The 24,905-nt window shown below is 43.8% G+C and overlaps 1 protein-coding gene across 1 annotated transcript in view; it reads right to left on the bottom strand.

Moving 5' to 3' along the window:
* The window catches only part of PGBD5 (piggyBac transposable element derived 5), a 519,549-nt gene that overhangs the window by 119,268 nt on the left and 375,376 nt on the right, over positions 1-24,905 (bottom strand). Inside the window, exon 4 of the mRNA XM_086927128.1 lies at positions 9,771-9,951. Within this exon, the coding sequence (XP_086783254.1) occupies positions 9,771-9,951 (181 nt within the window). The remainder of the gene's footprint in view (positions 1-9,770; positions 9,952-24,905) is intronic.

Here is a 24,905-nt window from a genome sequence, read left to right as displayed (position 1 = left end):
ATTCTGGGATGCCAAGAATTCTTATGTTATTGCGGCGCGATCTTGACTCCAAATCTTAATTTTTCGCTACTAAAATTTTCAGCAAGCGCTCCATGTTGAGTAGTTGTCCGTCTCTTTAATGCGCTCGTCATGTTGGTTAAGCTTGTGAGTGACATTGTCTATGCGTGTGTTCATTGCGTCCAATTGATGTGAGGCTGTGTCTCATTGTAAGGAGTAGTTCCTTGAGATCATCAGTAGCAGTCTGGGAGCCGGAGCCAGGGCCGTCTGCCATTGCGTGTTCGGGATCGCTAGAAATTCTGGTGGATTTGCGTGCCTCAAAAGGTAATTTAGATTGCATACCGTCCGTTTTGCCCATAGCTTACTCCCGGCTCGGTATGCCCCCTCGCTGCGCCAGCCAGAGGAGCAGGCTTTTGTGTTCTGTAATAGTCGGTTCACTATATGTCAGACTCAGGCCTTGCCAAATAGTCCTTCAAGCACGGATACACCAGTGCCAGCTAATAATGCACCCTCAAAAGTGTACAGTTTCTGTAAGTGCATTTCTGGCCCGCGCACAGGGACAGACGTCCCCAGGCCTTCACAGGGTCGGAGCACGCAGTGCGGTCCACCCTGCTAATGGATTGCGGTGTCGCTCCTCTCCCTGCTGCAGGTTATCCCACTCCTGGATCTCCGCAAACGGGCACACTCTGTGACTCCTTTAAATGGGGCCCAGGCCAAGTAGTTGCAATCCGTAGCCTCGCTCACTCTCAGTTATCTGGAGCAGGATAGATTCCAAGTACCTCACAAGGTGCTGCTATATGCTCTGATTCCCTGCCTCGCCTCTTGCAGCGCTCCGGTCTTCACTTCTCTGAGCCTCCGCAGCATAGGGTATGCAAAAATGCGCCCGGACTGTGGACCGCTATACGTCATTCTCGCTGCCCCCAGTAGCTCACGTAGTCTTGGAGGGCTGTTGTCTTTTAGAGGATTGGCAGCAGTATTTTGGTCCGTGCAGATTCCTAACCCAGCAGCCCCTCCCCGAAGTCACTAAGCAGACCTTGCAGGGGAGTCGTGCCGAAACCGTGCCAATGCAGTTGCTCCGTCCCCTCATGCGCCGCAACAGCATTCTACTCATGGCTTTAGGTGGGTGCGGGGCCTCGCGGTCCTCTTGTCAATCGGCACCGTTGTAGGTGATGCCTCTCTCAGCTGTGGCATGTGTCCTCAGCGCTGTGTCTTGTGTCTGCCACTTGGGGACTTGCCTCGCAGTCGTGCTGCGAGGAGTCTCCTGGAGAGCGTCTGGCAGCCAGTCCCCGCCCGGAGTCACCAGTTCCTCTGCCACCGGGAGCTGTTCTGCTACGTTCGCCGATTGGCCGCCATTTTCCGCGCCGTGGCTGGAGCCGGCCGTCCACTCGGCATATTCAGCGGTTGTGCTGCCCCTCAAAGCAGTCTTTTGGGCTATAGAGCTTCGGCTGGGATTCCGGTTACTGTTCCCTCACTGTTTTATTCTGGGAACGGGCATTAGGGCAGGATTGAAATGGATCTTGGGTCTAGGCAGCAAGGAGACTCACGCTTTGTTCGCCCTAAGGGTATGCCCAGACGTGGGTCCCTTGCATTTTGCCACTGGATTCAAGCTAGCCTGGCTGATGAGGGATGTTACCCCGAAACCAGTCCCAGGATGCTTGCTTCCGGTCCAGGGAAGACATGGCTTGGCAGTTCGGGCTGGACTGTTCCCATGAGGCACAGGGTCAAGACTGATTTGCATATGGCTGTGTCTGAACTGGGGCGGCAAAGTGAACTAAAGAACCATGATCGATTCAACCCAGATCTGTGACTGGTGGTGAGTGTCTGAACAGGGTTTTCTTGGGTGGAGTTAGCTGAGGGGATGGTGAGTCATGAGCAGGCCTATCTACCTCTCAGGGACGGGGTGGACACAGATAAGGGCCTGGGGGGGACAACCTTAAGGACTTTGACAGCATATCAAGCTTGAGAGATGGAAGAATGTTGTGGAATGCTTGGGTGAGGTGGCTCTAGCAAGAATGGGAGTGAGATGTTAAACAGAGAAGGAAAGGGGTATGTGTGAGAGCTCTTGACGATTAATTTGTGATACTGGGAGGGAACTTTAAGAGAGTGGTGTTGTTAGGTTGTTTACTATGTATTAGAGAGGCTTGGGAAATTATTATTTACCATAAGTTAATGAAGCTGATTTTACTGCATCCCTGTCCTAATAAACTGGCCCTTTTCACAGCTTATTGTGGTCTGTGGTGGATGTGTAATCTTGCCCGATGAGGGAAGGGGGAGCCTAGGCCAGTTGTCTGGTCCCTTACTACCTCACCCCTTCACCCCACACTAAGCGAGATTAGTTAGATAGTATAGATTAAGTGAGTGGTCAAGGGATATGGAGAGAGCACTCACCCTCAAAGAATGGGAGAAAGTGCTTGTCTACCCCAGACAGTTGTCACAAAACACAAAACTCCATTATATTCAACATAATATCCTCCACAGGGCATACCTTACCCCAGAAACACTTTACCAACCATTAGTTCCTCCTCTTCTTGTTCTAGATGTCAGTGAACAGGAGCTGACATGGTGCATATGTTTTGGAGCTGCCCAGAGACTTCGACACTGTGGGTATAGGTCTTCGCAGTACTGGCAGAGATGACAGGATGTTCAGGGGTGTGCACATTGGAAGGCTCTCTGCTGGGGCTGTTTCAGCACCCGAAGACTGCAAAAGCCACAAATGGATTCACAGATTTGGGGTTGTTAGTTGCTCATAGACTCATAGCTATGTATTGGAAAGCTCCGTACTGCACATTGGTGTAGGGCGAAACTTAAGTGGGTGCAAGCAGAGGCTGTGGCACTTAGGTGAGAAGAGGCTCGTGGACCACGCAAATACCCTATAGCTGCAGAATGGGAGATATTGTTAACTGACTTACAGACATACAGTGAGAACTCTATTATATGATCAACACTAAGGTTCATGCTCACAGCCTTCTGCGCTCTCCTACAGGTCTCAAAAGCAGCGGCCTCTTAAATTCATTCCTTATTGCCTGTCTGTGCACACTGACTCCAGTTTTTCTGTCCTTTTGCACTCATACTGTTCCCTGCCTCTCTCTGTTTATATATCAATACCTTACAGTACAAATATTGTTGCTCATGTGTGATATCACAAACCTGCCTGCTGTTACTTACTTTGCACTTTTAGGCTCTGGCGTGGACAGCGTGGATCCGAGGTGGGAAGGAATCACACCAGTGATAGTGAAAACTACTACTACTACTAGGACTACTGATTGAACTAATGCCACCGCATGGCCAGCTATGTTCTAGCTTTCTGTTTCATGTTTCAGGTATGAACCAAGACTCCTATTGATACTTCTACAATGTAATGTCAATTCTTGTTCTGTGATAAGACCTACGTTATTGTGCAATGTATCATGACAATGATGTGTCACATATGCATATGATGTTAACAACTGCTAATATAAATTGGTTAAAAAAAAGAGGGGTCAAGGGCCAGTCAATTTGGCTGATACTTGATCCAGACTGTTAGGAGTAGGTGACTGGAGAGGATTCCTCAGAAAATTCAAAATTAATCCACTCACTTGCTCCTGTCCAATCAAAAGTTGTTGGGGTAGGTAGGGTAGGAAGTTATTTGCCCCTTTTCTTGTATGCTGGGGCCTTGGTGTTGGATATTGGGGTAGTTGACACAATGAGCCAGGAGCAGTTTGATCTATCAAGTGTCACACCCCAAGGGCTACAGCTTGTCAATCAGGTATGACTTTGAATCGACCCTTGCTAAGTGTGTTACAGTTATTCCTAAATTGCACTACTTTTCCCTCTTATTAATTGGTAGTCTGATTTCTGTATCTCTTCTAGGCCCTGCCATTTGGCCCCCATTTCAAACATTTATAGGTGAAATGTCCCTTTTACATTTTTTACTTGGAGCATAGGTGGCACCATGAGGCCTATATTATTTGCAGCTTTCTCTGTTAAGAGGTGGATCGGCCGTTCTGTGAATTACTGCTATAGTTTCAACCTGCAAACAAAACAGCTTGATTCCGGTCTGGGAAAGATATGGCTGTTGTAGTTCGGACTGGACTGTTCCCATGGGGCACAGGGTCAGAGCTGATTTGCATAAAGCCATTATCTGACCCAGGGTGGTGTGGAGTGCAAAAAACGATGGATTTAGGCCCAGATCCTTGTACTGGGGTGAATGTAAGACATTGATCTACATTCTGTCCATCAAATTGTTTTTTGTAATTTTATCCCGGAGTGTACTGGGGTAGCTCAGACGTGGGTCCCAGAGCCTCCACACCACTGGAGTCAAGCTAGCCGGGCTGATGAGAGGTGTTACCTCGAAACCGGTCCGGTCCTCGGATGCTTGATTCCGGTCTGGGAAAGATATGGCTGTTGTAGTTCGGACTGGACTGTTCCCATGGGGCACAGGGTCAGAGCTGATTTGCATAAAGCCATTATCTGACCCAGGGTGGTGTGGAGTGCAAAAAAAGATGGATTTAGGCCCAGATCCTTGTACTGGGGTGAATGTAAGACATTGATCTACATTCTGTCCATCAAATTGTTTTTTGTAATTTTCTCCCATAGTTTCAACCTGCGACTGGCAAACAATTACTACTTGCAGGGTTTTGGGAATTTTTGTTTGAAAGCTTTCTCAACCCTAATGGTTGTGATAGCCTGTTTAAGTCTGGCAACCCCCGATTCTCTAAGAAATTGCAATTAAAATCCTTTCTTAGTTTCTTTAACATCTGGTTTGAGATTTTGAACTAGCTTTCTCTACTTTTCTCAATTGCATTTGTCCAATAAACAGCTGAATTTGCTATTCTTTGTGAGCTTTAAATTAATTGCTCAAAGAAAACGTTTTTTTCCTTAAATTACACATTACCCAAGATCCTTTCTAATGTTCCCTTCTTTATTAAACTGATTTGGGGCCCTGGTATCATAAGACAATAATTGTATTCATTATTTTGCAGATTCAGATGGAAATCTCAAGCTCTGGGCTGAGACATGGACCTGCTGGTTTGACCTTTCCATCTCCCATGATATTCTCAGTTGTGATTTAAGCTACCTTTATTCATTATTTATGGCATACAAACTTAACAGGCCTTCAACAATTTCACAAATTGAACAACTGTGAAGTGGAAGACCATCCTAAATATACTACTCCAGATGCTTAGAAACTTAATATATTTGTCAACTCTGGAAATTTAAGAAGGTTTTGAGAAGCTAATTTGAATGTCTTAATATTATACTGGGGAGAAAACTGCAATTCGGCTGCTAAAATATTCTTTTTGAGGTCACCAATACATCTACTGAGGCTCTAATTATTTAGGCAAACTGACAATGGCCCTGAAATTGAGGAAAAAGAGTTCCCATTATACTTCAACGAGCTGAATGAGAAATTGGAGTATTCTCTTTTAGGAGAGGTTGGTTGCCCTTTCTGATTGAGCAGTACAGTCCAAGTAAGGTGGATAAATCACAGCATACTATTGCATGCAAGAACAATGCAAACTGGAAAAAGAGAGGGAACTGGAATCCAAGCTCCTGGAGCTGGACGAAAGGTGGATTGTGGGGACAACTCTCTAACTTGTGACACAGTTAGAGATCCTTAAACACAGCTATCAGAACGAGACGCAAGATGGAGCAAGTCTGCAACACTTGGCCCTGCAGTGTAAATTATACAATGCAGGATATTAAGCAGGCCACCTCCTAGCATGGGTTAACAAGACAAAAGGAGGATATCGGATGGGTACACGAGTTAACAGATAATATGGGAGTAACTATGGAAACAGATAAGGAGATAGCATACACATGCTTCTGGGAGGTGTAAAATGTAACTCGGTACAAGGACATTGAGCACATTCTCATCAGTCTTGACCTATCAACTCTGGGCAATGAAGAGAGAGACAAGCTGACATGTGATATCAACTTATACGAGATGGAGGACGCTATTAAGCATATGAAGGGTGAGGAAAACCCTGGGACCCAATTAGATACCAGTGGAGCTATATAAAAAAACTCTCCGGTTAGCCGGGTCCCCACTTACAACAAGAATACAAAAAAGCATGAGACAAAGGAACTTTGTCCCCTGACCTCAGGCATGAGGTTATTACAATATCCACAAAGAGGGGAAAACTAAAGACAAATATGCCTCTAACTGACCAATATCATTATCAAATGTAGAAACAAAGACATTGTTGAGAATCTTGGCAATCAGGCTGTTAAGGACTCACATCTACCTCATAACCAGGGGCAAGCCGAGATTCATGCTGAGGTGGTCTGCCAGACTTAATCCCAGACACTGGATAACTTGTTTGAAGTGATATAGTAAAAAAGAGAGCCCCTGGAGATAATCTTAAAATCTTAATGAATGCCAAAAAGGCATTTGATTCTATCCTGTTTTATGTATTGCCGAGGCGTGGATGTGACCAGAACTTCCACAAATCGGTGGCTCTCTTTTATCAAGACCCGATGAAAGTAGTCAAGAGAAATAGGGTGACATATCACCACTGCCACTTGAATCAGGGGCCTGAGACAAGAATGCCTGCTCTCTCTGCTTCTAATTGCACTATACGGCGATCAAGAACTTCTGCACTGAAACTAGACCCCAAGAGGAAAATATTTTATTATAAGTCAATATACTACTAAATGTTGCCCAATTTCAGGTAACCCTACCACAGATTTTCCACATGTTTGGGTAATAAGGCAAACATTCAGATGATATAAAGTCCATCATACATAAAACCAGACTCTGGAGTTTTGTAGGAAACCTCCCGCCAGGAATAAAAGTCTCTGAAGATACATTTAAATACCTTGAGATAAATTTAACAGACTCCCTTCGTAGACTCATCACGAGGATTTACAATAATATGCAGAATTCCGCCCCCTTGTTGACGCCCAGGGCCTAAACAGTGGGCCTTTTGTTGTAATCAACTCACAGCTCTGTCCCCCAATTACAAGCTACACTTGATTCATTTTAAATATCTCCACAGATTTTATAGGATCCCCTCTCAGCAACACCACATGGGGATTAATGCAGACAACGGATGCTGGAGATGTGACTTTGCCCCAGCTACGTTTTTGCACATGGCATGGAGTTGTCCAAGGTTCGCCACATTCTGGTCTGAAATCTTTACCACAATACATGAGATCATTGGTACCGCGGACGATCAACCATTGCTGGGACTATTGGGTTATGTCAGAGACACACCAGTTGAGACTCGAAAACGACATGCTATGTTATTGCTTTTTGCTAAGCGGAGGGTAGCTATGCACTTGGGGAGGAGGGATACTCCTTCCATGAAAGAGTGGATCCAGGATGTAACATTTAGCCACACACAACTAACCACTTTTTGGGAGCTGATGCCATCGGCATCCAGACCAAGGGACATTTGGGGACCATTTTTAGAGTGGGCGCGCACACGCCAACAGGATGTGGCAGGCCCTTCAGGGGAGCCAGAAGGTTCATAGACCTGCCTTTGTAAGCCTTAGGGTGGGGAATACGCAGATTTAGATGGTGTACCGCTAAAACAATACATATTAGTATTGGTACCCATAAATGGGCCCTGCCTTTGTGGAAAAACACCAGGTGCAATGACGCCTAATCTGTAAAGCTAATGCCTCCTGTTACATGTATGTTCAATGTACAATATTTGTGTTTTTTTTGTTCTGGAGATTTGTGGACTCTGCCTTAAACACTATACCTTGCTGTATTACACAAATAGCTGGAATGTGTTAAGACTGGAAGTAACTGGCTATTCTGTTGGTGTTGTCTGTTTTATGTTCAAAATGCCAATAAAGACAATTTAAAAAGTATATATACCTTTAGATAAATGTAACAGCAAAGGCAGAATTATTTCTAGGAAAAGAACATAGAGCAGATAGTTGGAGATGTACGTAGATGGAGATCTCTTGCGCTTACAATACTAGGGCGAGCAGAAATTTTAAAAATGGTCTCTCTGCCAAAGGTATTTTATGTAAAGCAAAATAATCCCTTCCTGATACTGGAGATGATCTTCCTTGGACACGACAGCAATGCGTGGCCTTTGCTATGGGATGGAGGCAGCCTGAGAATAGTGTTAAAAGCACTCACCAAGTCTGTGTGTGTATATGTAATGGAGGGACTGCCCTGCCAGATATAATAGCTTACTACTGGACAGCCCAGATCTCTCAAATACATGACTGGATTTATGAAGGGAGCGGTGACTCTTCAGTTAAGCTAGAAAGACAATAATGGAAGTACCTGGGGATATAGCTCAGTGGCAGAGCATTTGACTGCAATAATGGAAGTACCCACTTACATGCACTACATATACAGTGGCAAGGGGAGGACAAACCAGCCACCAGCCACACATTTGACACTGGTGGACTGGGAGCAAGCAACACGGTGTTTGGAATGGAAAGACAAGGTTACATAAGCAACACCACTGTTGAATGAAAATATGCTGGAGGAAGTTTCTATCCTAAAAGGATTCAAACCATGAGATAACACTGGAACAATAAATTAGGCGACCTCTAGAGGGAAGCAATATAAAACCATTCTCATTCCCTGAGAAATGACTAGAACTTGAGCAATGTTTAGATATATAGCTACACTATGGATGCATGCTTTGTAGACTGAGGGACTGGACTGGTGTGAGATCCCTGAATATGCCCGATGGAAAAACAGAGTACTTCTCGGAGAAGTATGTAGAGGGGCTATTCCCTCTTCCCACAGAAACCTAAGAAATAATAAGCCAGGTGGGCTGTAGAAATTGAGGGCCTGGTTGGAGGCAGACCTAAGGAGAATGGAAAATACGGATTAAGAGGCCACGTTGATGTGTCCTAGAGAAGTGGCGATAAAGGCGAGACTGGGCTTGGTTCAGCCTTAAATCGTTCACAGAGCCTTCTCCAGTAGAAGTCAGCTCAATGAAACGGGGCGAGCCCTTTCATTCAATTGCCTGAAATAAGAAAGGGAGGAAGCTACCTTCATACATAGGGTATATAGCTAGAGGAGCGTACAGGAGTACTGACAGACTAAACAACTCAAATTGGGTCAAATATTAGAATGTGAAATCCCCGCCCCCGCACTTTAGTTTTTTGTAAGCGTGGGGATTCTGAACCATGTTGACTTACCAAGAAGCAAGCTCACATTTTATGTGCTCGGGCTGATCGGAGCAAAAAGGGACAACGCAAAAACAATGAGGCTCACAGACCACACCCTCTAAGCAGGAGTGGCAAAATTATATGTTTTTGAGTATGGGATTGCCTCTAAAAGTTTCAAAAACTTTGGGGGTGGTGATGGGGATTTAGGGGATTGGAGAGGGTGCAGATGACCCAGATAGCTGTGGAAGAGGGAGAGCTAATACAGGGGATGATGAAGCAGAAGAGGACACAAATCCTTGTACAGTGTTGCTGCAGAGAGGACCAACAAAATCCAAGAGGTTGGAGCAATGCTATATCCTATCATAATTGTTGGATGGTTCCAAGTCCACACTAGTCTAAAAACGGGAGAGCTAAATTATGTTTGTATGGGTTGCTCTGCGTTAGAAGTAATAAAGAACAATACTGTACTTGAACAAGATTCCGACAAGAACAAAAAAGTTTAAAAAAAATAATTGAGCTTCAACATATATTTCTTCAGAGGCTTGGAATGTGGTAATTAAAGTTTTGCAATCAATGTCAAATTTAATGTATTTATTCTAGATTTACAGCAATATTTAATCTATATTTATACTGAATTGGTTACCAAACAAATATAAATTAAAAAAAATTAGAACAAAAATATGAAGTTGAATTTCTCAAACCTTGCTTCTGAAACTCTTCGAATAGGTTCAAGCTTGTGATGCTTGGACCAGTGAAGATGATGTAGTTTTTCCCTGAAGAATTCTGACAGAGGCTTTTGGCCACCATGCTGTGAAGTTGTGGCTTGTTCTTCAAGGTATCCAGGCCATCAGGACCACTTCCTTCCTTTAAATGTACATAAATCTGAAAAATGTCAGAAACAGAACAATTAGTTGTGTCATTACATGCGTTGTAATCAAAAAAACAGTTTTCCCAAATGCTCTTATATATTTCACCCTAACTCCTAAACAACATCTCTCTGTTTCACACACTCTTTATTGTCTCTATGAGCTCATCCTCTGTTTCCTAATAATCACATCTAGGATTAGTGCCCCAAGGCCTTCCTTCTAAGCTGGGGATGGAGGTAAGCAAGTTTTTTGATCCCCACCCCTGGGGAGACCCTGGTAGATGGCTTAGCACTTTGGTAGGTGTTCCTGTTCTGCTGAGGATGGGCACAAGAGAACCTTGTGTTTGCAAGTGAATTTCTGGGCAATTTGTGTTGTAATAAGACGTGGTTGAGAATGTGTTCAATTTCTGATGAAAGTCCTCTGACAAAGTTACCTAAATGCTTATTAGATAACGTATAGCAGGTGAAACAATGAGGCTATCAGCAAATTCCACACCTTGGTATTTCAAATTCCTATGTTGCTAAGCTAGGTCTTTGGATATTAACGGTTTTAATAACTTGACTTAAGATTCGTGTCTATTGTGTGTGTATGGACACAGCAGAATATGTATCAATTGTGATTAAGGCTTTGATGAAAGTGGAAACTTTCTCAGTAACTATGAAAACATCATTGGCATAAACTGCGATCTTCATTAAATCTTATACTCAACATGTTATTGCTATTCCTAATGCCATCAATTTGGGGTTCTAATGCAGGGAGGAACAGGGCTGGCGACAATGGACAACTTTGCTTTGTGGCTTGTCAGAGATTGAAGGTATTAGAGAAAATTCCACCTGCTCTAACTCTGACTTTGGGTGCAACGTATAGGAATATTAAAATGTTAATACATTTGACTCAAAGTTTGAATTTATGAAGAACCACGTTCAGGAAGGTCCATCAAACCTTGTCAAACAACTTCTGTGCATTGAGTGTAATTGCCAAGGGTGGTGAGAAAGAGCATTTGGCTTTAATGATTACAAGGCTGAGGAGGCTTGTATTATCACTGGACAGATGATCCTTTAAAACACCAAACTGGGATTGTTTTTATTAACTGTGGGGGAATAGGTTCTACTCTTTCGCTAGGATTTTTGCATACATTTTAGAATCAATATTTATCAGAGAAATTGATCTATCATTTTTGGGATAGGGAAGATCTTTGCAGTCTTTGGGAAGTGCTGCGATTGTTCCTTGCTGGTGGAGCTCCACTGATGACACTGGCAAGCAGGTGAAACATTTGATTATGAGGGTTAACAAGTGTGCTAAATGATTTGTAGAATTCTTTCGGGAACCTGTTTGGACCAAGAGCTTTCCCTAACTTCAATTTTTTGATTGCCTCTGTGAATTCTTCTAAGGTAACTGGTGAGTTTAAAGCAAGTCTATCATCCTCCATTATCGTTGGAATCACAGATATTTATGTAGTTTTTAGTCCTTGGAAGTGGTGGTTACATTCTTAAAAAATATGAATCTATACTACTATTATAAAGAGAGAACACAAACCTTTGAGCCAGGTAAACTCGGGAACCACAGCGCCAATCCACACACCCGATACATCGTTGAAAATGTCAGGGTGTGCAGATGGACATAGGCTATATAAAATAAAAATTAAATGTAAATTTAAAAATTTAACTTAAAAAAAAGTAGTCCCCTGGAAGTAGCGCCGGCCGCGACGTAGCGCTGGCTGCGACGTAGCGCTGGCCGCGACGTGCCTGATGACGAGGAGGAGCGGCGGACATGAGCGCGGGGAGGAGCGGCGGACAGGCGGGGAGGAGCAGTGACGAGCGGCGAGGAGCGGCGGTGAAGTCAGGAGCGCGGGGAGGAGCGGCGGCTCAGGTAAGGCAAAGGGACACGTAAAATGTCGGGGCGGAAGGTGGCTCCGGGAAACGGACAATGTCGGAGCGGGCGGGGGCCGGGGCGGGCAGGGGCCTAGGCGGGCGGTTGACCCTGAAGCCTCATTGCCCCCAGACAACGTCGGGGCGGGCTCCTAGTTCCTTAATATTGTCAGTGATTACCTGAGGGTTTGTGAGCGGAGTATGCTTGCTATCCCTAAAATATGATATAGGTTTTGATGGAGCGAGGGTGAAAACAAATATTTTTGTATACCCCTCTTGAAGTCTCTTTCCCACAACAGTAATATGTACTAATCATGTGATTTTGAAGTTAATCAACGTATAATAGAATGCACACACACATACATGTACGCGAATGTCATAATCTAACGAAAATCTATGTGTATGCTTTTTGTAAGTCTTATTGTGGCAGAAATGATGGACAATGGTAAGAAAACTACGCCTAATTGTCGCAAAACCGCTAGGTAATAATTAACCGGGTTACCTTAGAATGGGGGAAGGTAAACAGAAGGGCGATACACTATGAAATCTAACGTTTAATTGTGTTTGTTTCTATAATAGTTCCCATTATGGCCCATGAGGCCTGTTCCCAAATAGAAGTTTGAGAGACTCCGAAATTGTGGTGATCTACGCATGCGCGACTGTGCTCGAGAGAAGTGCAAGCAGCCTGTGCCTATACAGCGTAGATCAAAGTCAGTATGGCCTGGAGAGTAGACCAGTGCCAAAAATGTGTATGTCCGCATCGTGAGCATGGGAAACAAGCCTAGAGTGACAATTTAAAGGACACAAGTGAGAAAAACTGTTAAAGAACAATCAAGACCTTATTTTTTTATTATAACGATGACTTGGCAGAAATATGGACAGAAGTGATGCTCATCCACCCCTTACAAGAATCAATGAGAGTGAACAAGGACCCTAAAAGTTTCCAATTTTAGATAGATAAGTTAGGGAAAAAGGGTATAAAAGAGGACGTTTGGAAGTAAGAAAAAAGCATGCTTTTAATTTTATTTTCGCACCACGACATGCTGTCGGACTGACAAACATTTCCTATGGTGCAAAGACTTTGAAATTTTTCTTGACTTTAACTTTTGATGGGTGCGGAGTCCGGATGGGAGGTAAACATCAAGAAGGAATTGAGAGATGGTTTTTTGGAACTATGCTGTCCTAACTTTGATGTCCGTTTCCCGAAATCTTGGTAACATTATTTCGACTTATATTTTTGAATTATTCTGCTAACAAATGTAAACTGTTTGAACTTAACTTTCTTTCCAGGTTATTAAATGTTTTCATGATTATTGAAGTAAGCTAAATAAAATAAGGTCATGCTAGGAGAACTAGTCTCTAAATAAAAATTTAATAAATGGAAAATTAAGCTGGTCTTGTTGTCCATTAGTTAACTTTTACTAGCTGGTCCGCTGACTAAATGGTGGGGTGTTTTGATGTTTTTTTATAAATAAAACCATGGTAATATTGATAAACTGCAGATGTATATAGTGTATAAAAGTTTAGAATGAGATAAGACACTCCGCTAAAATCCAGCAGCTCTTCCTCCAGTTTTCACTGATCCTGGGAGCAGGGTGATTTGTGTGAATGAGTGACTCGCAGTGTTATGGGCCCCACTGACGAGTAGTGTGTGGTAGCTCCTAGGGAATATAGTGATGGTTTGGAGGTTTGGTTTGGAGCCGCGCTGGATCAGTTTCTTGTTTTGTTTGATTTTCAAGTACAATATCAACTCCTTACCAGTTTTGTTAACTTCACATAGTTTGACACTCTTTTGTTTATTGATCCAAATTCCTGATTGAGCTGAGGATTTTATTATATTCATACTTCTTATTTGTGAGTGTATTTAATACAGAGCCTCTCCTAAGAATATTGCGTTGGGTTTCTAGATTTTTTATTTCTTTTCTTAATTTCCTAATTTTGAAATAGTGTTATTCGTGTTTTTGTTCATCTTGGCTCTGATATTTACTAGTTCTCCTTCAATGGTGGGTTTTAACCCCCCCCCCTCTAAGACATGGTGATAAGTAAGAGTTAGAATTGTATTTTAAATAGTTTGCGATCAATGTTCTTATCTCCTCTCAGTTTATGGAGGTACTCAGTCATCAGCCAGATTTATAAAGCGCAGCTAGTCACCCATGAGGGTATCCAGGCGCTTGGTTCTTGCTGGGATCAGTCGAAGAGCTAGTTCCTTTCTGAATTCCGGAAGGGAGAAGGATGTTTGGAGCTGAAGGGGAAGGTTATTCCAGGACTTGGTGGCGAGGTAGGAGATGAACGTCTTCCGCAATAATTCTGGTGGATGCGGGGAGCATGCGCGAAAGCAAGGGTGTCTGGAGGATTGGTGGAAGTTCAGTCTGTGGTTGATGTGTTCTGGTCCTAGGTCATGCAGGGCCTTGTAGGTGTGGATCAGCATCTTGAATTGGCATATTTTCTGGATGGGGAACCAGTGGAGGTTCCTGAGGTGGGGGTCGATATGGATCCGAGTAGGGAGGTGGAAGTAGAGTCTGGCAGCTGAGTTCTGAACCTTCTAGAGGCTCTTCAGGAGTTGGGTGGCGATTCCTGTACACAGTGCGTTGCCATCGTCCAACTGGCTGATGATAAGGGCTTGAGTGACAGTTTTTCTGCTGGTGACGGGGAGCCATATGAAGATATTTATGAGCATGCAGAGGATGCGAAAGTAGGCAGAGGAGACTGTGTTGATCTGGCATTTAATAGAGAGTTTGCTGTCCAGGATGATGCCAAACGGTCCGGGTGTGGTCTGTCGAAGTGGGTGTGGATATGAGACCGAAGGGTCACCAGGTGTTAATCCACCGGGAGGTGCTCCCAAAAAACTAAAGTGTTGTCAGAGTTGAGCTTCAGGCAGTTGGGCTTCATCCATTTGGCAAAACTTGTCATGCAGATGTGGAATTTGTACCAGGTGGTGGAGGTGTTTTCTGAGAGTGAGAGGATGAGCTTGGTGTCATCTGCGTAAAAAATGATGTAGAGGCCATGGGTTCTGACAATGTTAGCCAGGAGCGTCATGTAAGTGTTGAACAGGGTGCGACTGGGGATGAACCTAGAGGGATGTCGCAGAAGGTGTTCTTGGGTTCTGAAGGGAAGGGTGGTGGGTGGATTCTCTGGGGTCATCCTGTGAGGAAGGATGCGATCCATTTGAGAGCACCTTCCTGGATCCCGATGTGGTGGAGTCTCTTGATGAGTGTGTTGTTGGATATAGTGTTGAATGCTGCTGAGAGGTCGCGGAGGATCAGGGCCACTGTTTCTCCATGGTCAAGGAGGGTTCTGATGTCGTTGTTTACAGTGATCAGGGCTGTCTCTCTGCTGTGGTTGGTGCTGCAATCCCATATCGAGGTGCCCAGCAGGTTGTTTAGCTCCAGGTGTGCAGTGAGTTGCCAGTTGGTGACTTTCTCAAGGACTTTGGCAGGGAAGGGGAGCAGAGAGATGGGGCTGTAGTTCTTGAGTCCGCTGGGGTCTGGGGAGGTTTCTTGAGAATGAATCTGACCTCTGCATGTTTCCAGTCGTCTAGGACAGTGGCCCTGGTGATGGATGACTTAAGAATGGAGGTGAGTCCGCAGATGACTTCCTTGCTCATGACGTTGAAGAAGTGGTGTGGGCAGGGGTCCGTTGGTGCTCCAGTGTGGATGAAGTTCATGATGGCTGTGGTGCTCTGAATGATGTCTGTTCCCATGGGGCGAGAGGGTGGTTTTGGGTGGCGTCAGTCGGTTGGTGTGATGAGGTTGTAGAGGTCAGTGCGTTGGGGTTCGAAGTTACTATAGATGGAGGATATCTTGTTGTGGAAGTAGTCCGACAGGTTGTTGAAGAGTTCCAGGGAAAAAGAGATCATGTTCTCGGTGGCCTATGAGCTTAAGAACTCTCTGACGATACTGAAGAGTTCCTCACTGTGATTGTTACTTACTTTGATGCAGTTTGCCAAACCGCCTCTTTTCGTGTCTTTCAGGTAGTGGAAGTATTGTTGAGGGCTGACTTTGAAGGTGGCTTGGTCTGTTGTGTCTCTGCTGGTATGTCATCTACTTTCTAGCCAGATGCAGTTGCATTTCACAGTACTGAGTTCTGATATATACCTACTGGCTTGTTTGGTGGATCTGCTAGTTTTGGCTGGCTCGATGGGGGTGACTGTTGGTTGCGGGGTCAGGCTTGGTGGTGTTAAGGGCATCCATCCATTGAGTTTCTTTCACTTTGTCCACTTTGGTGGGAGGAGCTGAGGGGCCTGGTGGTGGTACATGATGATCCAGCGCTTTTGATGCGGATGATGGCGTTGTCGGTGCTAGTGAGTTCGGTGACTGTACTTGACTCTGTCACTGGCACTGAAGATAGGGCCAAGCGTGTGTCCTGCACTGTGTGTGGGGTTGGTGACCAGTTCGGTGAGGTCGATGTTGCTCATGCTTTCCAGGAGGTTGGTGGAGTTTGAATCTTTGGGGGTCATCGAAGTGGAAGTTGAGATCTCCGAGAAAGATGTAGTGCTTGGAGTAAACGGCGAGAGAGGCGATTAATTTGTGGATAGCCTTTTAGAAGCTGGGACGTGGCCCGCGGGAGTCTGTTGGTGAGGGTGCCTTTAATGGTAGTTTTGCCGCAGGTTGGAGTTGGAAGCTGAGGTGTTCCAAGATAGGTGTGGTGTGTTCTTCAGTGGTGGTTCCTCTTCCGTGCTTGTTGATTCTGTGCTGATGTATCCTCTTGTAGCAATTGGGTGTCGCAGTGGCGATGTCGGGGGTGGCGGAGGGGTTGAGCCAGGTCTCTGTGATTAAGAAGACGTTGGGGTGAGGGTAGTGGTGTCCCAGATTTCGGTGGCATGTTTACTGAGGCTTCCTTCACACTATGGCATTGAAGCTGCGATCCCAGCTGAGGAGGTGGGTGTCCAGTTTCCTCCATTCAGGTCAGCAGTCATCCCTTGTCATCTATCCCCTAGGTTTGTGGCCTGGATGATTTACTTCAATTTCTTGTTCTCCTCACCACTCATCACTCCCTGGTAGCGTATGGAAGTGATTATTAAACAATGGTTTCGAGTAACTACCTCTGCCCCTCTCTTCACAGCCACCATAGTGCCTCGAATCTAGGCGACCTGCTTGGGCTGCCTCTCAAATGGGAGCCGAAACTTGCTTTCGGGGTGCCGGTCATTTACTTATATCCAGTCCCCCACCTGCAGGATTAGGTTCTTGGCTTCCTCTTTTAGGACAACTGCTGTTTTTGGTTCAAACATCTATGAGGCGATTGGTCAGTTGGTGGGGCTGTTTAAGTGATGGCACGTGATGAGGAAGGGCATCTTTGACCATCCTGCCAAAACATTAAATGCTGGGAGCCACTCCGGCCATGGTGTGGGGTTGGTTAATTGGTAGTCGTTCAGCATAGCATAGATAGATGGCCTTCTCAACACACTGTTGTTCAGCTTGGGCAATGCAGATGGTCTTGGCTAGTGTTTGTATGAACCCCTCAACTTCACTGTTGGCTTGGGGCCCCTAAGGAGTGATTTTGTTTTGTTTGGATGTAAAATAGTTTGCTAGATTTTACCCTCTGAATGGAGGCCTATTGTCTGTTCCCAGCTCATTGATCAGGCCGGGGATGGCATTTTTTTCAAACTTGTGTATAATCTCCCCTGTTACGATTTCCACCTTTGGTTATCAGGAGAAGTTGTTGGTGACTACTAGCAGATGTCTCCTATCAGGAAGACTCAGGAAATCTGCACTGGAGCGGTGCCACAGCACTACATGGATGTGTTCCTTGATGATGGAGGTCTAGGAGAGGAGGGGTCTGGTGTCCCAGTGGCTTGTCAGAGTACAACATGTCTCACAGGATAGTCCAACGAGGTCATCCAGCCTGGGTACCAGACCTTATTGAGGAGTCATTTTCTTGTCAGGCTCGTTAGTATGACTAGCCGAGGCCACCTCAGAAGGCAACCTGCTGTAGTGACGGTCAGTTTGTCCCACACATAATTTTGTGATGCTAGGGTCTCCTCCATTGGGTCTTGCCATTTCTATTCTTTGTGACAGTCTGTTGGTGATGGTATCCCAGCTTCCGGATTGTACTGCCATAACAGCCAGTTGCAGCCAGTCTTCTGCTTTGGTGGCCTCCACAATTTCGGCCAGGAACACTGGAAGAGGTTGCAACCACTCTACGACCATCTTGACGTATTTCTCTGTATCAGCCTCTTTTGTATGTTCTTGGAGCATGGCCAGCCGGTCATGCCAATGATAGTCAGCGGGATTGTGTGCTCTGGGCTTGTATCCAACTAAGAACTGGAACTCCTGCAGCTGGAGGATCCACTTTTCGTTTCTCGGGGAGTACAGGAGCTTGCTGAGGATCCTTTGAAGAGGGGGATTAGAGGCTTGTGGTCACTATTGACAGTGAAGGGTTGGCTGCACAGGTATAGGTGGAAGTGCCTGCAGCCCCTGTGAATAGCGATTGCCTCCTTTTCAATGTGGAATTAGCACTGCTCTATAGGGGTCAGAGCCCCCTGGTGTAGGCAATGGGAACCGACTGTAGTGTAGTTCCTATATTCCCAATAGGCCCTGCGCATTGCAATAATATATCTTATAGATTTGACGTAGGACTTAGGTCAGTAGGTCTCTATCGAATACAATAAACTTAATTGTGAGTGCCAGCTAGCTCAGAGGTCACTAGAAACTTTCTCAAATACACAAGAAGGGATTAGTTTCTGACAACGCATAAACATGACAACTTTGTTTCCCTAGGACTGGAAAATATCTTCAGAGTCGTAGAAACAATAGATAACTATTTCACTCAGTCAATCGTGCATGCTTCGTTTCTACAGAGTTGCAGAGAAATAGTGAGACGGGCGTTTTCAATAAAAGATTTATTGAACAGCCTTCTTTCTCATGCAAGAAAGGTGAACTGCTACAATCGTTAGACAGAATGCAAAGTATAATGCATACAGCGAGAATAGTATTATAAAATAATACTGTAATTGCATTGTATGATTTCTAAGTCATATAAAAATACATACATAAATAACACAGGCTAAAATACTCAACTGGTGCTTCTAAAATACGCCTACCCCAATGTACCTAACCTAGGTCTAGTACGAGGGAGGAAGTAAGTATTGTTTAGCATAAGTTTTAGTTCTGCCAAGAATTGCCAAAGGTTTCTCTAGGTTCTAATCAGCTCCATACCTTAGAATGAAGGAGGTTGGTATCTCAGACTCGATTTCCCAACACCCTGCAAGGGGAGTCAGAAACACTTGAGCTGTATTTTTGGCAGAGGAGGACAGCTTCTTGTCAGTGCGTCACCTGGAGAGTCAGCTTCCTTCGGCACTTGCTGTAGCGAGCTGGTCGGGCAAGTAGGTTGTCGAACTGCACCGAACCACACTGTGCTTTGCTATAGCAAGTGAAGGAATATTTATATCTTGAAGGTGCTTAGGAATTCCAGCTTTGACGTGAAGTCAGGCATATGAACGTCAAGGATTAACCCCTAAGGAATAGTTGTTCATGCATAATAATGAGTTTCTTGGAGAAATCAATTTCCAGGCTAGGGAAGTCCCTTCTGCTTAAAAGTCTGGTTTTCCAAGAAATCGTTGTGACGTTGATGAACGGATGGAAGTAGCCATGCCTGTATTTGGGTAGCATGGGCTATGCCTAAATAAGAGCTTGATTTCTATGCCTATATAAGGCCAACGTGGATTGTACCTATATAAGGGCATGAATAGGGGAAAATTCATTTGGAATCTAAAACGCCATACAACACCCACTCCACTTTCTTATGTACGACATTACTAAGTTCTAAACACGTTAAACATATCTAAACATGATGTGTTAAAACCCACCCAAAACACATAAAAATGCAATGGTACTGGTTGCACACAAAAGCGCATTGGTGCTGTACGCATTTAAAGCAATGTTTCATTCTAAGCACATATGTAGACATTTGTAAGTGCTATCTGTATGAATCATGAAAATATACATTTATGAAATGGCTCGTAAATACAGAAAAAAAGGCTGAAACAATTTCATGTTACAATACATAAAACTGTTTGTTATGTGGACAAGGTCGAATATTTTCTTTGGAAGTTTTCAAAGAATTCTTGTTCTCTGTGAATAGTTCTACTTTAAGCAGATTACTTTGTGCCAAAAAACTGTAAAAATACAAATTTGGAAAAGAAAAAAGTTCATCATAGAAAAAAGAGTCCCAAAGTTAGAACTTTGTTTTGAAAAATAAAGGTCAAATTCAAAGTCTCTCAGAAGAGTGTGCCAAATCAAAAGTCAGTGTTATTGTTTGGAGAAAACATCAAATCTTCTAAGTCTGTAAAAAAGTTGTCTACCATTGTAGGTGAAAGTTGGATTACCTTGTTTAGAAGATTAGCCGCACATAGAAGTGAAGCATTGGCCGCAGCAGCAATGTTAGAAGTGGATGATACCTGTGTGTCTGTTTCCTCTCGTACCTCACAGTCAGCATTTTGCATCTGTGAGATCTCAATGAATGTCGTCATCAGAATTGGTACCCACTGGGGACAACACAGTGCATGGGCCATTACTGGTTCAAGCAAAGTATCAACATCCGTTGGCATGACTGAGGGGAGTGTGAGACATTAGTCTAACACGTATTCTTCTCCACATAGCAGGCAACGTAGAACAGGTAAGATGCATTCTTGCCAAATTGGTCTGAATGACAGAAACCATGTGGTATTTAATTCTCTTAAACGAGTGAATACCAAAATTTGGACGATGCGCTCACGACACTTCATCGCCAGTAGAGTTGTCTCCATGGAGAACTGGAGGTCGCTGGTTAATTGGCTTGCCATATCTCAGCAGGAGGAGCAAAAATAGTATCCCTGCAGCGAGTCCCAAAATGAGAGGCAGTTGCCAAACACTGAGTGCACGAAGTTTGGAAATATTCCTAGGACTGCTCTAAAAGGTGCTAAGAGTCCAGAAAATACAGCCTTAAATACATGTACAATACCGCTCGTATCAGACATGTTTAAGATACAACTTAACATTTTTGAGAAATGTACAGGGGAGTTTGTAGTTAAGAGGGCATATATCTCGGCAGAAGTCCTTGCGACTTGCAGATCATAGGTGTCTTTGGCCAAGGTCAGTGGCACAGTTTTTTGCAAAAGAATGGCTTTCATTCTGCTTAAAGTATCAATTTGTATAGAAGAGATGTTCAGTGAAGGCCATAAAGGCGACTCCCTGTCTGACTTGGCCTTTGGAAAGAATACTTGCATACAGCAAGTGACCCTGGCTGACACAGTTACTAGATAGCGTAAACCTGGCAACATGCCACAGCAGCTGTGACCATTCACCATGACGTAACTTCCATTGGAAAGTTGTCCAAAAATTGGTCCAATCACCGCAGCTGGTGAACCTTGCAGGTGGCAGGATAAGTTGATAGAGGAACCATCTCAACCCCGTGTAAATTAATACCCTGACAAAGGAGAGAACCGCTTAGTGCGTTGTCACAATTTTTACTACTAAGAAACACTTCTCTTCCCCCACTTCAACATCTGTTTGTGTACGGTAATTCCCAGGATGTCTTGATGTATTCTTTACCCAACCTTTCAAATGTGCCTGCTGGTATATGTTTTAGGAAATACTGAAAATGGAAAATTGTAACAGGCAGAGTGAGATTGTTCCATATATAATCCATTCAGCGGCTGGCTTTTCAGCGACTGTGAATGGCAATCTTTCCAGTTTTTCAATGCTCAGCACCATATAGTCTGCTCCACTCTGTGCCAGTTTGATCTGTTTATCAGTGAGATTGAATTCTGAAAACAGTGACGTAGTATTGATTAAACGCCAAGGCATATAGCCTGAACGTAGTAGGTTTTGTAATGTCCAGTCTAATAGCATGATAGAACGTAATTGCGACTGACCATGTTGCAACATGACCAAGCCCTGTTAATTGATGTCTATGCCAGAAGACACTATGCAGTCCAATGAATATATCCTGGACGACAGTCGTTAACCCATTGTCAACCACAAAGAGAGTTTTCTCTAAATTAATACGATCAATTTCTCGTATTCTTTCTGAGTCTCTGCTTGCATAATCTTCAATGCTTCAATGTAAGCAGCATAGATACCGGCATATATAAAATGTTTGTGACTCTGTATTCTTGGTCCTAGCAAGAATTCCCTAAGATCAGCGCCATCTTTAAGTAAAGATAAGTGTTGCTTTACATCCTTAAGTATAGATCTATGTAACCATTCAAGGCACAGTTTCCCTACACTGTATGGTGTTACTATTCCTGGATGCTGTCTATGAACATATCTTGGGTCTGGCCTAGAGAATGTGAAACCCTATGTTTTGTTCAGGAATCTATCTTGACAGTTGTTTGTGTCTGTGGGCCAGATCAACCATTTTTTCCAATCTGGATCTCTTCTGTTGTGATGCAAAATATTAGCATGTACGTCAACCTCCCCCTCTGAAGTGTTACTGCTATCAGGTGTAGGTGTAGGTATGGACGGATTGTTCAGGTCTTTTATCTTGGCTAACCCAAGACAAGACGTCTGTTGGACAGTGTCATTCAAAAACATAATTTGCTCAGGGATGATACAGGCTCTTAACATAGATTCTATCCCCTGTACCTGCCTATCTTTTGTGCCCCAGACAGTTTTCGTGTCAATGTTGTCTTTCCAAAAGTCGAAACCTAGTTTAGACAATTGAGCATAAAAGGGTGCAGAATAAAATGTTTGGTATTTGTTAACATACTTTTCATGCCTGTTTTGTTTACATTTCTAAAGTAAAATGATTCAGCATTGGATACATTGAACCCTGAAAAATATGGACATTTTCTTGCAAATGTTTTTGAGCTACCCTTTGGTGGTGTATAACAATGTTCCCATTGGTTATACATTAGTAAATTACTAGGATTTGCAGATTTGTGCAAGAAATGATGACCATAGTGATTATAACAATACATTTGTTCATAGTCTGATGAACCCTCTAAATATTCATGATTAGTGAATACTGCAGTTATTTCTAGGTCTGACATCATATTATTAACAGTCTCGAAGTCCTAATCATCAGAAAAAGTACAAGATGAAACAAAGTCACTTAATGAGAACTTAAATTGGTGTGGAATCTTCAACAGCTCCGACGGGCCAAAAATGTCAGTCAGTTCTGTCCCAAGGTATACCACCAGGTATAGGAACGGCTGTGATGTTCACTGTTGACAAGTCTTTGTTCACGATGGGATAATTTGTGTGGCTTGAGTAGTAAGTTAATGTTCTTACTTGCTGTGTCCATTTTGACATATCTTCCATTTATCAGCATACCCAAAGTTATAACCAGAGTCAACCAAAGTAGAAAAAAAGCACACCCATCACAATCCAAAATTCAATCCATGGTGAAACCAGATAAGACTTTTCCAGGTGATGAAAAAGGTCTGTTGCTTGTTCTATGAAAGTTCTTTTAGCTGGCGTTGTTTCAGGTTCGCTTGGATCCTCAGAAAACGTATCAAAGTTAATGAAATAGCCAGAGGCAGTTCTGTCAATGGTGGGGATTGCATCCAGATTTTTTCAAATCACTGGAACCACAGGATCACTTGTTACTTCATTATAGACAGGTGTTTCTTGAACTGTTATTTGGGTTTCAAGTGGTACAAGTTCCATAGCTTTATTGCATAGTCCTTTTCGCACTGCAGATTCTTCAAAGGTGATGAGTCTCTCAGTTTGAACCTCTTGGATAGTAGCCAGATTAGGGCGTCCGCTACTTGTTCGGAGTCCACTTGGCCTACTGCTTATGATCGGCCACATGATGTGGTCTGACCAGGTCCATTGACACGAACCTGTTCTCCTTTTTACCAGCAAGGGGTGGCAGTAATACTGTTCTTGATCTGTGGATTGCTAGGACAGGTACTGGTTGTCTGTAAGAAGGCCAAAATTCCTTCTTTTCTGCGATCTTCTGTCTGACTAGATCTCCAAGCTTAGGAATCCAGACAGGCCTTGCTGGGGCGGCCGGTTTCTCTTCAGTGGTGGTTGGCTTCAGGAACATGTTACTTTGTTTCGTTCTTATTTCATTTAAGTCCTGTAAAACAGCCAAATGGTCTTTGATATCAAAGGGTTTTTGGTCTACCACTGAAGTCTGACAATTGAGGTCCGATGCTAACATTCTGGTCCCAAAAAGGACTTCATATGGAGTGATACCCCCTAGAGAACTTCATGGCAGATTGTTAAGACTATGTTGGACACTTATTAGATGTTTGACCCACCAGTAACCCGAGCCTAAAACCCTAGCTGTTATAGATTGCTTTATGTCCTGGTTTTTTCTCTCCACTACCTAATTTCCCTCAGGATGGAATGGACTAGAGTACCGCAATGCAATGCCCAATTTGGCCATGGCCTCCTTGTAAGCTCGAGAGCTGAACACAGGACCCTGGTCAGAATATAGCGTGCCGACTGCGTATGTGCTGATAAAGACTCGCAAATCTTTTATACCAGTTGGAGCGTCAGCCGAACGCTGAGGCCACATCTAAATGAACCTTGAACACAAATTTATTGCAACCATGATATATTTATAGTTACCATCCCTCTGTAAGGGGCCACAGTGGTCCAGGTAAACGCAAGCTAATGGTTTATCTGAAATTAACAGGAGCGTCTGCGCAGGTCGTTTCACAGTAGAGACTTTCATCTTTTGGCATACTTCACACTCCAAAACATAATTTCTTGTTTGTTTCCTCATGCTCGGCCATCAGTATCTCTGTTTTAATAATGACACTGTGGCGGAAACACCTGCATGTGCAGAGGCGAGCCCTTCATGTGCTGCTAAGATTAGTCTTAATCTATGTTCCATGTTTGGTAATTACCCTATCCCCCACTCCAGGGATTCGAGCAAACGGAACATTGTTAGCATCAGTTATATACGAGTATTTGAGTGGAAAGCCTTTCGGTAATGTTTTACCACTGTATTTGCTTGAAGCATTGACAGCTAGCATTATTTTGCTGTCTATTTTCATTTTTGAACGAGTGATTGCAGCTACGGAAGCCGTTTGCACAGCTGCCTTTGCGGCTTCATCAGCCAATGAATTCCCAGCAACGTGAACGCCATCACGTTGATGACTCCGTGTATGTATCATGTGAGTGTTTTGTAGTCCTTGTCGTAACTAAACTACTTGATCCCAAAGCAA

The sequence above is a fragment of the Lissotriton vulgaris genome, chromosome 6, assembly GCF_964263255.1.
Source record: "Lissotriton vulgaris chromosome 6, aLisVul1.2, whole genome shotgun sequence".
Taxonomy (NCBI): domain Eukaryota; kingdom Metazoa; phylum Chordata; class Amphibia; order Caudata; family Salamandridae; genus Lissotriton; species Lissotriton vulgaris.
The sequence above is the reverse complement of the archived record's forward strand: the minus strand, read 5'-3'. Positions and strand labels throughout refer to the sequence as shown.